This window comes from Carcharhinus amblyrhynchos, chromosome 3 (genome assembly GCF_965287045.1).
Source record: "Carcharhinus amblyrhynchos chromosome 3, sCarAmb.v2.hapA, whole genome shotgun sequence".
Classification (NCBI taxonomy): Eukaryota; Metazoa; Chordata; class Chondrichthyes; order Carcharhiniformes; family Carcharhinidae; genus Carcharhinus; species Carcharhinus amblyrhynchos.
In genome coordinates, this window is record NC_137326.1 from 18007494 (window position 1) to 18025118 (window position 17625).

Consider the following 17625-nt stretch of genomic DNA (forward strand, 5'->3'; position numbering starts at 1 on the left):
CATAAGGAGAGTCAGTAAATGGGAACATCACTTCCAGGGCATACACTAACAGATTTAGAAATAAACTGTTGCATCAAAATCGTGGAATTCCCTGCCTAATAGCACTGTGGGACTACGTTCAGCACATGGACTAAAGTATTTCAACAAGGCAGTTCACTGCCATCTGTTCATAACCAATTAGGAACTGGCAATAATTGCTGCAGCTGCCCATGACACCATATTCCATAAAACTAATTTTTAAATAAGCATTCATATTTGATTTGATTTATTGTCACATGCAATAGCATACAGTAAAAAGTATTGTATATCTCAGATACTCAGTTTAAGTTAAGTTTGGGGTTTACCTTCTACACTATTTAGTGAAATAGAGGAAGATAATTCTCAGACAAGATTGTCACTACTCCAGCTGAATACTGATCACTTGAATGCTTTCCCCACTCCTGTACAAGTATGTGACCAATACTAATATATTTTACTGAATACTGTACAATTACACAGTCTTTAAAGATTACAAAATTTACATGGGAGAGGGAGGGTGGCAGGTGATTTTTCCTGCTTTTTTTTGATCAGTGTAGTGCAGGAAAAAATACCTAAATTCTGATTTAAGTTGAGACAAAGCAAGAAAAATGGTTAGACAACCCTGACCCAAAAACAGAATCTTCAGACAGAAAATGAGTTCTGCATTAACTAAATTAATCTATAATGTATAGTAAATAATTAATTCACTGACAAATTTGGTGAACTGGTACAACGACAATAATCTCTCCCTCAATGTCAATAAAGCAAAGGAGATTATCATTTACTTCGGGAAGCACAGTCAAGAACATGCCCCTGTCTACATCAAAGGGGATGAAGTGGAAATGGTCAAGAGTTTCAAATTTCTAGGTGTCCAGATCACCAACAACCTGTCCTGATCCCTCCACACAGACGCTATCATTAAGAAAGCCCAGTCACACCTCTACTTTCTCAGGAGGCCAAGGAAATTCAGCACATCCGCTATGGCTCTCACCAACTTTTGCAAACGTGCTACAGAAAGCATGTCTTTTTTCCAACTAAAGAGTCAAAATCTGAGGTCAAGTGCCAACCGAGTCAAGGACAGCTTCTTCCCTGCTGCCATCAGACTTCTGATGTTGATCTTACTCTGCATCCTTTCCTTCTCGATGAATGGTATCCCTTGTCTGTATAGCACGCAAGAAACAACTTTTCACAATACATGTGACAATAAATCAAAATCAATAAATATCAACTTAATCAAATATTTTCTCAAATCAATGATTAACTTGATTGTGCTCAAATATTTGCAAACTAGCTGGTTTTCCCCTTTTTCAATGTGCAGAAATGCTGGTTCATCTCATCTGAAAATTTGCCAGAGGGCAACATAACAAATCAGACAATGCAATGCCAAAAGAGGCATCCACACCATCAGCAGCAACACCCAAAGTTGAGATGCTTTTGATCTGCAACAAGGCAAGTCAATCTTTCTGCTCCATACAGGCCACCAAATCAAACCTGTACACTGACTTAATGCAGTGGAAAAAGCAACAAACAACTCCTGCTCAGTGAGTAATTTGAAACAACTGTCCATCATAAAACCAGTTTTGCAATGGTGAAGCAATTTTAATCAAAGCTATGGTTACTTATACAAAAACACAAATCTTTTGATTGTTTTGCTGAACAATCTGAAATATTTATTTCACATCTGTATTAATTTTTTAAAAATCAAACCAATTATATAAAATGCTCTATTCAGAACCTCAAGTTTAGAATAATGGTGCACCTTCCTCAAAGCTCAATGAGCAGCTGATCCACTCTGACAGGAAAGCTGTCAGATTCAACCCACTGTTTTCACAAATCAGTTGATCTCAGCCAAAACCAGAAGCTATGATGACGTGTCTCCCGTGCTGGTGTGAAATCAAGCAAGAAGACCCTGCTGATTAACATTCAGCATATCCAGCTAGAAGTGCTGATTGCCAGGATTGTAGATGATGACCACATTCAGCTCAAAAGTAGTAACTAATCATACTGCACTGGAAATCAAATAAGTTAGCAGCCCAAAAATAATCTTAAAGGCTATGTTCCAGTTTTCCTGATTAGTTACCTGGGAATTGGACATCAACTACGTGCAAAGCTTGTAACTTTTATGTTCAAAAGAATATGAAATCTGTTGAATATATTAGATTTATTTCTAAAGTCAACATTTAGAGCTTTCATACTCTGAGCACTTAGGCAGATTGCTACATTTTCGTGCAGCATAGGTACAACTTGAGTTGAGCTCCAGTGTGCAATAATCCATATCTCAACAAATGTTCTGTACTGTGAAGAATGAATGCAAAACATCCACACAAAAAATTAGGAGGTGGGAGAGTGTGTGGATCACATATCAATACTTTTTTTGGCTCATAGCTTAAAACTGTTTTGATTTCATGCTGCAAAGCCAAGCCTGTCACAAATCTAAAAGCACTGAAGTTTATTTCTTCTGTAATAGGACCAGATGTTGAAAGTCAAATAAGAACTTGAATTCTTTCTTGCCACCCAAACTCAACAAATACATATTATTCTCCTTACAAACCTTAACGTAGAAGACACAGAAACAAAAGAAGGACCAAAACCAAAAGTCTAAACCAGGAAATTATGACTTCCTGTGTTTCTCAGTTACAAGTTACTAAAAAATATGAGTACTGTACCCGCAAAACCGAAAATGCTGTTCAGGGCACAGAACATTTCCGAGATGCAAAGTCTGTTGAAATTACAATATCAAATAAACTTTCAACTTCAGATCAGACAGGAACTAAAAATGTTGGAATTTTAACTTGGGTAACAGCTCAGCAATTACGATAATTTGTTCGGAGATTTGAATGAAACTAAAACAAGTAATTTGCAGTTTTGACCTCAGAAAATGGTCAAAAAATACTAGTACACTTGTGCTTTTCCATTTCTGCTTCTCTATCATTTTTGCCACATTTGATTCTTTACATACTGTTACAGCTCTTGCTTGACCTATTGGCTAACTAATCAACACCAAACGTGTTGCACTTCATTCATTTTTCATTAATCTTTGAATTGATCAAGGTTTGGTAAGAGGAATAAAATAAATTTGATCGAATGTAAAGGAAATACAAAGGTCTCCATCGTTGGTAGGTGGATGTTTTCCCAAAAACGAAAGAGAACACACTACTCAAATTCAACCAGTTACAGAGCAGCACTGGCAGAAGTCGTACTGATCTCAAAAACAATCTTATTCTAATCTTTTCTTCATTCCTACTTCTGAAATTGATTCCTTGCTCGGTTAGTTTTACTGGGAACAAAATACATTTACATAGTACCATGTATCTATGTTTTGAAATCCTATGTAAGGACTTTATTGAACCCAATTTGACAGTCAAATAATGAGATATAACAACCAGTGACCAAAGGCCTCATCAAAACTGCAAGTTTTAAGGAGCAGTTTGAAGAATGAAAGAGCAATGAAGCATGCAGAAATTTCTGGAGGGTGCTGCAGAAATACAGGCCTTGACAGCTGAATACACTGTCAAAGAAAATTTAGAATGCACATAAAACCAGAATTGGCAGAATGCAGATTTATCAGTGGATTATGGGGTTAGAGGCATTCTCCAGTACTTCACCTGTTAGTCAGGTGAAGCCTTGACAAAATTTTAACTATTGTTCAAAAATAGGGACCATCATCACAAGTTCTACCCTAATTTAAGGAACAGACAGAATTTCACAGCCCTGGGTCACTAGATAATAATCAGGACCCAAAACCATAACTTTTCCTACCTCTTTCTAATCCAAAATTACTGATATACTTAACACCACCACTGTATCTAATAACATCAAACATGTGATAATCCTGAGTTCTATGACTCAGCTACTCACTATCAGGCACACTAAATATGGGAGGGAGGGAGCCAATTCTCAGGCAAAGAGATCAAATTATCTATAGGATGAGTTAAGAAACTGGACACCTCTCAGATGGAGGAAATATCAGATGCAGGAAAGTCTCATTATAATCTGCTGGATGCATCTAAGTTAGTCAGAAAGATACCGAAAAATTCACAGAGAGGCCAGCATTCTGATCTACTTGCTTGACAATTAAAGAGAAAAAAACGGTCTGCATTCTATCCTTGAAGGGTGCAGTTCGGCTGGTCTAATGAAGATGTTTTTCAAAGTGAAATCTGTTTCCATTCTGGCCTCCACACGAATATTTTTTAAGGCAATATAGGTCAGAACGATTTACACTGATCTGAAATAAAACAAACACTTGAGTCCATCGGGGGGGGGGGGGCGTTCTTCACAGTAACTTAATTTCAGTGTTAATATAAGCCTACTTACGACATTAATAAATAAATTAAACGCTAAAAAAAAGTCATCTAAATCCCTGGCCCAACATCATGCTATAAATATTTCCATACAAGTCGGTGATGGAGTGGACTGTTGTTGCAAGTACAATGTCACGTTAGCAACATTTCCACAGCATATTTATATCCATCATGGAGGCAAAAAATGTTCAATTGTGGCCCATTTCAGATTAAAACTGCATTACAGATTGAGATCCTGTTTAAAGGAGGGAGAATCCGCCGAAAGCAGGTGGTGGTCGAGTGGAAGGGTCCTTTCCGCTTTTTCCTCCCATATTAAAAGTCAGGTTCCGCTTCCCGGATCCCACACTCTGCGGTTGTCCCAGTCTCAGACCCCGTCCCCCGCCGATACCCAAACACCAAAACGTCTTTCTTTCTTTCTTTCTCTCACCGTGTAATTTTCCACCAGCTCCGAGCCGATGATGCGGATTTCTTTTCCCTCGAACTGCCCCTCCGCAAACCGACCCGCCTCCATCCCGCTCCTGATGAATGTAAACAAGAAGCTCAAATGAATATCTGACACCCCTTCAGCCCAGGCTCAACACTGCCATCACCGCCGCCATTTTGACTCCGCTCCCAGCCGCCGGCAGCTACAACAACAACTTTACTGGCATGCGCACAAGGGGCGCTGGCCCGTCACGTGCTCCCTGCTCAGCTCATCAACCTGGGCCCAAGCTGTCAATCAAACCCAGTCTCTCCTAGTCCCGTCTGTGCAAGTAGCTTTTGCAATCATTATCCTTGTGGCAAATTACAAACATAACGGTACACGTTTAAAACAAAATTACTAAGCATTTTTTTAAGCTTAGTTATTACATTGCCTTACTTCTCAGTCAGGGAAAATATTAATTTTGATTTGATTTATTATTGTCACATGTATTTGGAGACAATGAGGACTATTGTTTCTTGTGTGTGATACAAAAAGTTAAAGTTTGTTTTTGGTCACAAGTAAGGCTTGCATGAACACTGCAATGAAATTACTTTGAAATTCCCCTTGTTGCCACACTCCAGTGCCTGTTTGAGTCAATCCACCTAACCAGCACGTTTTTTCAAACAAAGCATACCGTTCATAGAGAAGGAAAGGAGAGGGTGCAGAAAGTAGTGTTTCTGCCATAGCTAGGGTGGACAGCCTACAATTTAGCCCAAAATTTGTTCATTCTATAGCACCTCACCCCACCACAGCATCAACAACAAGCTGCATATATATACTGCCTTTATTGTAATAAACATCCCAAAGAAAGCAAATTGCCACAGTCACATGAGGCTATGTGAGGACAGTTGGCCAAAAATTTGAGTATATAAAGCAAAAGGCAGAGATGTGTTGGGAAGGAACTTCTACAGGCCAAGGCTGATGAAAAGTTAGGAGTAAGCCCATGAGAACAATGATGAAAATTTTAAAATCAAAGCATTGTTTGACCAAGAGCCAATGTCGGCCAGCGAGTGCATAGGTGAAAGGTAGAAGCAAAGTACTTGTGGATTCTGTAATCTGAAACAAAGAAAATGCTGGAAAATCTCAGCAGGGCCTATGACATCTCGACTTGAAACATTGGCTCTATTCTCTCTTCACCGATGCTGTCAGATCTGCTGAGATTTTTCAGCGTTTTTTGTGATGGGTGAAAGGGACTTGTTGTAAGTAAAGATACAGGCTGCAGAGTTTACAGAGGGTCGAATGCGGGAGGCTGGCCATGAATGCATTGGAATAGCCAAATCTGGAGGCAGCAAAGGCATGAATGATGGTTTCAGCACACGATTATGTGAGGCAGTGTCAAGGTTGTGTGATGTCATAGAGATGGAAATGGGCAGTCTCAGAGGTGACACGTAAATTGCTCTTTAAAGAATTTCTCCTTCACTGCTACATCCTTTAGTCCATTCCATCAGCTAATCAATGATCAAAATTACTTGTATTAATCCTAAAATTGCTTTATAGTAGTTTCAATCTGCATCCCTGATCCACTCTCAAAATTTAAGTTACAGTAACTATATTGTACACCTCTATACACATCTTTCAGACTGTGGGAGGAAACCAGAGCCCCCGGAGGAAACCCATGCAGATACAGGAAGAATGTACAGACTCCGCACAGACAGTGACCCAAGCCAGGAATCAAACCCGGGTCCCTGGTGCTGTGAGGCAGCAGTGCTAACCACTGCCACCCATACTTTTCAACAATCTTGTCTCATAGGTCGACATTTTATTGCCTTTGTTGATATATCTTTTCCAACAGTCAGACATACTTAATGAATAAAAGCAAATTACTGTGGATGCTGGAATCTGAAACAAAAACAGAAAAGGCTGGAAAATCTCAGCAGGTCTGGCAGCATCTGTGGAAAGAGAACAGAAGTAACATTTCAAGCCCTTCATCAGAGCTTAACCATATTTAATGGATAAGTCAGCTAAGATTCCTCAATCTCTGGCAACACATTTCAGACTAGATGACTGCTGGATACCATATCTGGTATTCTGATTTGCTAATTGGCAAATGGTGAAATTTGGTGAATGCTTAGTCAAGAATTTGCATACAAAGTCACCATGACATAGCAGATATGTCAGTCAGCTCCTTTCTTTTTGATTGACCTGGATTTTGTAGGTTGGGGTGATGCTGAGAGTTGTTCTGTTTACTGTTCATATCCTCTGAAGGAACCCTCTGACACAGATTGCAATTCCAGGATGTCACGTGTAGATGAGCACAGAAATCCTCACATTGTGGTTTTTCACTCAGGTTTTCAACACAGGATGTATATTGAACACCCCATCAACTCCAACCCCCACATCCTCTCAGGTAATAATGAATTCAGCACTAATTTCAACTTTCTTGCTTCCATTTTTCCCTTGAATCATAGAATCCCTTGAAAACCCATAAAAAGTAATACTTCATTTAATCAGGCTTAACCTTGTTTTAAAATTTAACAAACAACAAAACTTGCCCTTAAAACAAATTTTATATTCATGGAGCACTGTTAACTGATTCATTAATAGATATTTTGAACTAACTTTTGTTACAATCCCAGTTGATGTCACTACTGGATGGGAAAATCCTACAATTGAACCCTGACTCAAAAGATCGTAATTTCTATTTATTCTTTTAAAATGAGCATAGTCACAAAGCTACCAATTAGCTTTCAACAACAAAAAAAACCCTTATAATTCATAGAATCATAAAATCATAGAATACAATTCTCTTTCCCTCCCACTTATCTTCACAAATGTTCACCGATTTTGAGGATGCCATAGGTTACAAAATATGTCTTATGCTGTAATGTTCCCAATAAATACACAGTCCATGTAACCCAACAGGCTAACTCTGGACAGATAACATCCCACTGTGAAACCAAGTGGCAGATGCCATTAAATCTGTGGAATTCTCCTCAAAGTCCCCCCAGATGCTTGTCACACAAGTGTTTCCAAATTCCACACTCAAAAGATACTCTTTATAATTCTCTTTCATCCAATGCTTTCCCTCAGCTGTTTTCAGCAAAGATCCACCTCCAATTTTTCCAACTTGCCTTTCAAACGAGGCTTTCTCTCATCTGTTTTAGCAAGGATCTGCCTCCAGGTTTCCCAACTCTCCTTTCAGTACTCATTTGGCTTGAATTTCAACATGCATCCAAACTTCTGCACAAAAACTCCAAGTGCTCAGTCACCAACAGAATACTGTTGTTTTAAAAACTGGAAATAAGGACACCAAATCTTACAATAGCTCAGATATGTAGCGCTTCTATGGCCAATTTCATCAGCCCTTCTCTTCCCAGGTCTGACTTTGAGCTGAATGGCAATTCTCTTTGTTCCGTTATTTTCAATATTCCTGGAGCATCTTTTTCATTCCTTGGTTTCTAGAACTAACTGTCCTTTAGCTTCTCTGGAGCTTGCTCGTGTGCCCATTATTCCATTGTATAGCTTTCTGCTTCTAGCAGAGTTGAGAGAAGTTACCTCTCAAACTTCCTGTCTCCAACTGCTTTTAGGTTCAGTTTAAAACACATTTAAAAAGTCTATTCCCCACTTTTAGGAGAATAGAAGATAGGAAGCTTGAGAGGGAACTGCTCGGCCAATGATTTTCTCAACAGAAAGTAGTGGTGAAAAGCTAGAGGGAGGTGTGTAGTGGTGTCCTCCCCTGTGTTGAAGCTGCTGCTGTGGAACCCTGCCAGCTGTTTTTGAAGCTCAAACAGCTCACCGCATTTGAGGATTTCTATATAAATGCGAACTGTTTTCACCACTTCATCACAGCACCTTTGGTGCCAGTATGCCCAGCTGGAGTTGAAGCCAACAGTAAACTTCATCCCACTGCACTGCTTTTACAGCCAGATTTCTGGCACTGTCAGCTCCATGCCAGAAAGTGGCTCAGAGCTGCATAATGTATTCAAATTAGCATCACCCACCCACCCAATCCCAGCCAGGAATATTCCACTCCAGCCGGGTTTACAATACCCCCCCACTTGTAAGGAGCTAACAGCTCAAACCTGCTGGAGCGAAAGCCTTGATGGCCCCCCAGAAGGTCAGGCACCCAGGGTGGAGGGGTGCCCCTGGTATTGGCACCTTGACAGTGCCATTCTGGGCTCCCTGGCACTGCCTAATAGGCAAAGTGCCAGAGCCCAGGGGGCATCTTGGCACTGCCCACCGGACATCAAGCAGTGCCGAGGTATCGGGGCTTGATGGGGGCAGGGCCTTTGGGGGATCGATTGGTGGGAGTGGGGGGTCCAGCTGGAAGGGAGGCCAGTTATCGGGGTTGGTCATTGGGGTTGGAGGAGGAGGTATCAGCCTGCAGTGGGGGGAAGGGGGGCAGTTGGGGCTGCAGGGGGAAGTCAGGACAGCCAGTGGCAGGGAGGAAATCACGGCAGCGGAGGCAGGGTGAACATCAAGGTGGGCTGGGGGCAGAGGTGGGTCGAGGCTTGCCAAAGCATGTTTGGGGAAGCCAGTTTGGGAGGTCACACGACCGGCATTGCGGGGGTCACGAGGCTGGCCAATGATCGAGATGCCAGCAGACACTTGCACATGCACCTATTTCAGCGCTTACAGATTGGCGCATGTGCAGTGGCCCACTCAGCGCAATGCTACCAGCCTCTCCAGTGGGAATAGGCCCCACTCCCACTGATTTCTGGAGTGATTCACTCTAGTGCACTCTGCAGTACACAGAGTATGGAAAATTCATTTTGAAACTCCAACTTCACTGAACTCTTCAGAAGAACAAATGTAGGGACTCCGAACAAACTGAAGAATTACAGCAAGTTTATTCTTTTAACTTAATAAATTCATTGATTTTGGACAAAATGCAGTGGTTATTTTCATAAATATCATTTGATAATGTAACAAATACCCCAATTTATTGAACAGAATTCACAGCAGAAAATAAATTTCTAGTTGTGTAATTTACACTTCTGCCACATATTTCCAGACAAACAAGCAGTGTGCAATAGGCAATGAACAATGGAAAATAAAGAGATTTTTTGGAGTGGAGAGGCTTGTCAAAGGCAGCCACAGCAATTTAAACCAGCGCCTTAAACTGCTTTCGAGTCAAATTACATTCCTGCTCAGTTACTGGAATAAAATCACCTGATTATTCCAGCAAGCAATCCCACCTGCTCTTTCGCAATCAGCAATGCTTTGTGATACAACTGTAAAATAATCAGGTTTTGTTACATAGCATTCTTTAATTCTCTAGGCTGATTTAGGCATATATTAGATATGGGGAACCAATTACCAGAGGTGAAATAAAATGAGTGTTTTAAAAAGTCATTCAAGGGATGTGAGCACCATTGGCAAAGCCAGCATTTGTTACCCATCCCTAATTATTCTTGAGATGATGTGAGCCACCTTCTGGAACCCACTGCAGTCCGTGTGGCGTGGGTACACACACAGTGCTGTGAGGGAGGAAGTTCCAAGGATCTTACTGATCCACAGTGACGAAATGGCAATATATTCAGGATGCTATGTGCTCAAAGATGAAACTGTAAGTAGTGATATTCCCATTCCTCTGCTGCCCTTGTTCTCCTAGATGGTAGAGATTGCAGGTTTGGAAAATGCTGTTGAAGAAAGGAAGGTGCCACAATTGCATCTTGTAGTCCACCAGTAGTGAAGGGAATGAGTGCAGAAGAAAAGGTGTCAATTAGGAAAGCTGCTTTGTCCTGAATGGCACTCAGCTTCTTGCTTGTTTTTGGAATTGCACTTATCCAGTCAAGTGGAGAGTATTCTGTCACATTCCCGACTTATGTCTTGTAGATAGTGGACAGGTTTGGTGAATTAAAAGTTGAGTTATACACCACAGAATTATCAGCTCACAGTACTAATATTGTTGCTCTGGTTACACTTCCAGTCAATATCTCTAAATGATAGAGAATCAGGAATATTAATGCCATTCAAAATCATAGGGAGGTAGTTAGATTCTTGTTGAAGATCATTCTTGCCTGGCATTTGTGTTGTCTGAACATTACTTGGTCTTATCAGCCTAAAGCTGAATGTTGTCTATGTCTTGCTGCATGCGGACACAGACTGCTTCAATATCACTATTTAATCATCAGCAAACATCCCCACTTACAACATTATGATGGATAGAAGTCCATTAATGAAGCAGCTGAACATGGTTGGGCCTAGGATTCTAATTGCAGCAATCACAGCATCTTCCTTTGTGTTAGTTAGGTCTCTAGATACGGGAGAGTTTCCCCCCCAATTCCATTGACTTCAATTTTGTTAGGGCTCCTTGACGCTGCACTTAGTCAATTGCTGTCTTGATGCCAAATGCTTTCACTCTCATCTTACCTGTTGAATTCAATTCTTTTGTTCATTCTTGGGCAAATCTGTAATAAAGTCTGGAGGTGAATGGCAGGTGGAACCCAAACTGAGCATTGGTGAGCAGGTTATTACTAAGTAAGTGCAGTTGATAGCACTGTTAATGACATCTTCCGTCACTTTACTGATGATTGAGAGTTAATTGAAGTGGCAGTTTGGCCAGACTGAATTGTCCTGCTCTTTGTGGGCAATGCCATTACAGACTCTTTGTGGGCAGGACATAATACCCAATTACCATCATCACCATCCCATCGAATCTCTGTCCCTTCTGGGGAAGGCTCACCACAAGCAGGAAATATGCATTTCACCCAACCGCTGCTCCATTCCCTCTGTTCACATCTCTTTCTTTTGTCACTTTGCAGGCCAAACCTGTGACTCTATCTACACTTCCTGCTGCTTCGGAAAAGCAGCCAGCATAATTAAGGAGCACAGACACTCCGTTGGGAAAAAGATACAAAAGTCTTAGGTCACATACCAACTGACTCAAGAACAGCTTTTTCCCTGCTGCTGTCAGACTTTTGAATGGACCTATCTTGCATTAAGTTGATCTTTCTTGACACCCTAGCTATGACTGTAACACTACATTCTGCACTCTCTCCTTTCCTTCACTATGAACAGTAAGCTTTGTCTGTATAGTGTGCAAGAAACAATATTTTTCACGGTATACTAATACATGTGAAATAATAAATCAAATCAAATCAAGTGAGGGTGTGTGCAGACTTGGGGAGGGTATGGCACAGATCATCGGTCTCATGTCATGAGTGTGCACAATCAAGTAACTTAAATGCCTATACAGACTCTGGGATGTCAAGCTCAAATTTCTTTAGTCTATTATACCACCTATTGGAGTCCATGATATATTTGTCCATCGGTTGATCATCTGTTTTCATAAATCTATCAAAGGCTTCATATGTTTTCAATAAGTCATCCTTTTTGTAGAATTCATCCAAAAACTGTAATAGAAGGTCCAGTTCCTTTTCATTTTCCAAATCATTCACATTCCACTCTGAAAACACATTACTCCTCATATTACACTTCGCTGGTAGTGATAAAACTAAAGGCATACTTTGCTTCTTTTTTGGTAATGAAGCAACCCATGTCCACCCTTCAACTTCAGGTTTCCTTTGCTCACACGGTTCCATTCTGAAAACATTGGGAGAATCAAAGCCTGATATTTTGCATCTTCCTTCTGCCATCCTGTAACTTAAATAAAACACCAGTATGCTTCTTTTCCTTCAGAACGTGAAGACAAAAACCTTATTTTGCAGCAGTCAATCTCCAAGACTTAATGTTCATCCTCTGCCACCATGCTATTATCTAATGGAGGAATAATACAGCAGCTTGTCTCTTACTACCAGCAAGTTTATTCTTCAGGAAATTCAGTAGAGGCTCCAATTCTCTTCCCATACCTAACAGGACACTAAGTCAGACTTTTGTCTATTTCCATGGCTAGTCATTCCTGGAGCAGGTCTGTCACCAGAGACATATAGCTCGAGGGGTGCTACTCGACAACAGGCATGGTTGGCCAGGAGTCTCTCCCACTTTTACCGCCAGCCACTGGCATATGAGAAGGCTTTGCAGGCTGACACTTTATCTGTTTGACCACTTTATGAATGCACCTTTCTTGGCCATTGAGCCCTGGGGTGGGCTTCAGAATGTGGAGATGCTGGCGTTGGACTGGCGTAAGCACAGTAAGGAGTCGCACAACACCAGTTTAAAGTACAACAGGTTTATTTGGTAGCACAAGCCACAAGCTTTCAGAGCGCTGCCCCTTCATCAGGTGAGTGGGAGATGTGTCTTCTTGGAGATCCTCTCCACTTGGCTCTTCTTGGAGATTAGCTCCATTTGGTTTCTCCCACTCATCATGGAATCATTGAAACCCTACAATGCAGAAAGAGGACATTTGGCCCATTGAGACTGCAACAACCACAATCCCACCTGGGCCCTATCCCCATATCCCTACATATTTACCCGCTAAGCCCTCTAACCTACACATCTCAGGACACTAAGGGGCAACTTTTAACATGGCCAATCAACCTAATCCGCACGTCTTTGGACTCCTTCGCCTGATGAAGGAGCAGCGCTCCAAAATCTTGTAGCTTGTGCTATCAAATAAACCTGTTGGACTTTAACCTGGTGTTGCGAGACTTCTTACTGTGGGATTTAAACCCAGGGCTTCTGGCTCAGAGACAGTGAAACTATACATGACATCAAAAGCCCTCTAGCCTCAGTGGAAATGCAAACTCATTACGGTTTCCCCCACACTAACAGACCCAGCTGTGTCCATTTAGACTGTTTTGGAGGTTAAGCCAGTAATCCTCTTATTTCAAGGTTCAACATTTTCACACTCAGATTATCCTCTTTTAAAATTGGTTAATCTGATGCCAACCTTTGTGCCACTTTGAACTGGATCCTTTTGTGTTGCCAGGGAGATGTGTCTAATTCTTTGTTTGGAGTGTATGATGGGTGAGTTCTTGCTCATTAGTACTCAAGGGATAATGATGGCTAATGCAGGCTCCTCAGTTATATGATTCTCGACGCATCTGGGATTCCTGACTGTTTGTGTCCCAAACCAAGATATGTACTTTAGGATAAGAAAACTACCCTGGTCTGTATTTCCTTTACGGCAGTGTCTGCATCCTTACATCGCCTGGGAAACGTCTTTCCTCAATTGACATTGCTGTTCTTCCTTGCTGGACTTTAAGCTGACAGAGTGAGCACATTAGCAGGACAATGATGACCACAGCTAAGACCTGGCCCTTGTGAGTCATGAGTACCTAAGGTCTAAATGTAAATGCTGGGCCCATTCTCTCAGCAATAAATCAGCTAATCCTTCAGTCGTCATGAAATGGCTTGGAGAGTTAGGAGAGGTGCCCCTCACAATCGGACTTCAAGTGTTACTCCACTTGAAGGTTTCACCTTCCACACATGCCCTCCTCCATGACATCATGGTGCTCGTGTTGTCTGTCAGCATTCCCGTGGGCTTCCTGCACTGCCTCATCTTCATCTTCCAAGGAAGGCTCCTCCTCCTCCAGTTCACCCTCTGGTCCAGCCAGCAAACTGCAATGATGTGGCAAACTCTCCCATGCATATGCAGAGAACTACTGAGCACTCCAGTCATTTGAATTGTATCTTCAATGGCCCAGTGGTCTGCACTCTGAGGGAGCATGTGGTAAGGTGAGGAGCATTGTACTTTTCCTTGGCTGGATTCTGATAGAAATACTCCAGGGTCGAGTACCTATTTAAGAACATAAGAACATAAGAAATAGGAGCAGGAGTAGGCCATCTAGCCCTTCGAGCCTGCCCCGCCATTCAATAAGATCATGGCTGATCTGTCGTGGCTCAGTTCCACATTCCCGCCCTCTCCCCATAACCCTTAATCCCCTCTCTTATCAAAAACCCATCAACCCGCGTCTTAAAAATATTTAGCGAGGCAGCCTCCACCACTTCAACGGGCAGAGAATTCCAGAGATTCACCACCCTTTGAGTGAAGAAGTTCCTCCTCAACTCCGTTCTAAACCGCCCCCCTTTTATCTTGAGGCTGTGCCCCCTAGTCCTACTATCCTTTCTGAGTGGGAAGAGTCTCTCCACCTCTATCCTATCCATCCCATTCATCATCTTATACGTCTCAATGAGATCTCCCCTCATTCTTCTAAACTCTAACGAGTACAAGCCTAGTTTATTCAGCCTCTCCTCATAGCTCAACCCCCTCAACTCTGGCATCAGCCTAGTAAACCTCCTCTGCACTCCCTCCAAGGCCAAATTATCCTTGCGTAAGTAGGGCGCCCAAAACTGCACACAGTACTCCAGCTGCGGCCTCACCAGTGCCCTATACAGCTGCAGCAAGACCTCCCTACTTTTATATTCAATCCCCCTCGCTATGAAGGCCAGCATCCCATTCGCCTTCCTGACCACCTGCTGCACCTGCAAGCTGGGTTTTTGCGACTCATGCACAAGGACCCCAAGGTCCCTCTGCACCGTTGCCTGCTGCAGTTTTTCGCCCCGTAAGTAATAATCCTTCCTACCATTATTCCTACCAAAGTGGACCACCTCGCACTTGCCAACATTAAATTCCATTTGCCATTTCCTGGCCCATTCGCCCAGCCTATCTAGATCCTTCTGTAGACTCTCCACACCCTCCGCACAATTTGCCGTTCCACCAATCTTGGTGTCATCAGCAAATTTCGACACCATACACTCGGTTCCCTCCTCCAGATCATCTATATAAATGGTAAATAGCTGAGGCCCCAGCACCGACCCCTGGGGCACTCCACTAGTCACCATCCGCCAATCCGAATAGCACCCATTGACCCCCACTCTCTGCCTCCTATTTGACAACCAATCTTCTATCCACGCTAACACCCTACCCCCAACTCCATGTCCTCTGACCTTCTGCAATAACCTCTTGTAAGGTAACTTGGGTGAGTCGCCCTTTCCCCCAGTAACCATCACTGCAGACTTTCTGGCCCCTCAACGATCCTATGCATTGGAAAGCGACCGAGGATATAAAAGTCATGGCAACTCCCAGGGAACCATGAAAGCAGGCTGTGCTTTCAGTGGCCACACACTAACTGCACATTGATGGAATGTAAGCCCTTGTGGTTGATGAACCTTGTGCAACATGGGTGCAGTCTATTATTCCCTGCATTCTTGGGAATGCAGAGATATCTGCAAAGCCAGTGTATCTCTCAGTCTGGCTATCCTTATCCAGAGCAAAGCTCACATATTGATGGGCCCTCCTATAAAGGGTGTTGGTCACCTCCCGCATGCTTTGATGTGTTACTAAGTGAAATGTCATTCTGGTCCCCAGTTGCTTCCTGAAAAGACCCAAAAGCAAAGAAATTGAATGCTGCTATCAACTTCATGGTTGCTAATAGGGGGAAACCTCCAAACTCATGTGGCATCAGGTCTTCTCAAAGCATATGCCAACTGTGGTAGACCAGATCTCTGGACAATTGCTGCCTTGTTCTGCACTGCCTTTCACTCATTTGTAGAAAGGAAACTCACGGGCAATAGACCCTTGATCTCTCCGCAGTCTTTGTCCCTGCTCCTCAGCCTCCTGCTGTTGCTTACACTGCCCCTCATCTTGCCCAACATGCAGTGCCTCCTGCTGGAGCTGCCCGTCTAAACACCTTTTCCCTCCTTCACCTCCTGTCTCGATTGAAGATTTGTTGAAAAGCTCCCCGAACCATTGGATCCATTCTCACCTTTGGTTCCTCTCTGAAAAGAGGTATTGAAGACTAGAATGAGTAACGGTTGCTGATTACAAAGGTGTGAATGAGAGAGCAATGGGAGAATTGGGTAGCCAAGCTTTGGCATCTTAGATTGCATTGTTCCTCATGTTACCTTATCCTGGGACTCAAGTACTCACACAGAGGTGGGCAGCATTCCATTCACAGGTGTTAGATCTGGAGTCCTGTGGGGGTGAGAACTTGTGAATTAGATCAGTGAACCAATGTGGCTCTGGACTCCATTCATTGACTTGGCACAACAACGAGAATTCGTTTGCTCATGGTGAATGAACGGAATCTGTTTGGCCACTGATGAACGGCCTTAATTGTTAACCTGTGATTCCCCATTACTGATGGGATGGCAGAATTGATGCAGCTGTGCCATTTTCACTATAGCTTTCACTCTCCAAGGCTGCATTTCTGAATGCCACTATATAGATTTTCCAAATTTGATGGGAGCCTATTGAATTGTGCCAATCCCGTTCAGCATGTTATATTAGAAATGAGTCTTCCTCTTGCTCCCTGGCCAACGAGGTCTGAGATCTGTGTTATTCATTCAGCCCCTGTCAATTAATGGGGCATCGACAAATGAGTATGTGTTGCAAGAAGGACTCTCAGAGGCTAACTTAGGGATCCTCTTACACTTCATCATGCCTCTCCCAGACAGAACAAAACTTACTTTCAGTTTTGGAACAAACCATTTTACTGAAGCATTGTGTTGGTGATGCTACACTGTATTAAAGAACAGAGTTCAGCTCTCCCTTCCTTACTATCCAAGTGCCTCTGATTTTCCTCAAGTTTTACGATGTGCAGATAGAGATGTCACCTATTGTTCTCCAATCTCCCTTCTAATATTAAATTCTGTTGTTGTAGTGATGAATATTCTTCCCCCTCCCCCACCTCCCCAGCCAAGCCCATCACCTGTGAGGTGGCCATGCCTCATGTGTACAGTACTCACCCCATTTGGAGGCTGTGTGCACCATCCCTTACAGGGGTTTCCCCCATGAGAGCTTCACATATTTACCCTCTTCCCCCACCCCTCCTCCAAAGCACTGTGTAGTGCTTTGGAGAAATAGGAAGTAGGACTAATTCGATAGCTTTTTTCAAAGAGCCAGCACAGACATGATGGGTCAAATGGCCTCCTTCTCTGCAGTATGATTTTATGATTATATGAATTGCATTACTGTATTTAGAAAAGATCTCTAATTAGTTTTGTTTGAAGGTAGCATGATTCCACTAAAGTGAAGACAGTGGTTACATTGACCTT

The 17625-nt window shown here is 42.5% G+C and overlaps 1 protein-coding gene across 3 annotated transcripts in view; it reads right to left on the reverse strand.

Annotated features, from left to right (window-relative positions):
• The window catches only part of nisch (nischarin), a 51026-nt gene extending 46101 nt beyond the window's left edge, over positions 1-4925 (reverse strand). For all 3 annotated transcript variants that reach the window (XM_080181782.1, XM_080181780.1, XM_080181783.1), the window contains exon 1: positions 4747-4925. In XM_080181782.1, coding sequence (XP_080037908.1) covers positions 4747-4830 — 84 coding nt within the window. In that variant the 5' untranslated portion in view covers positions 4831-4925. The remainder of the gene's footprint in view (positions 1-4746) is intronic.
• Positions 4926-17625: the final 12700 nt, after the last annotated feature.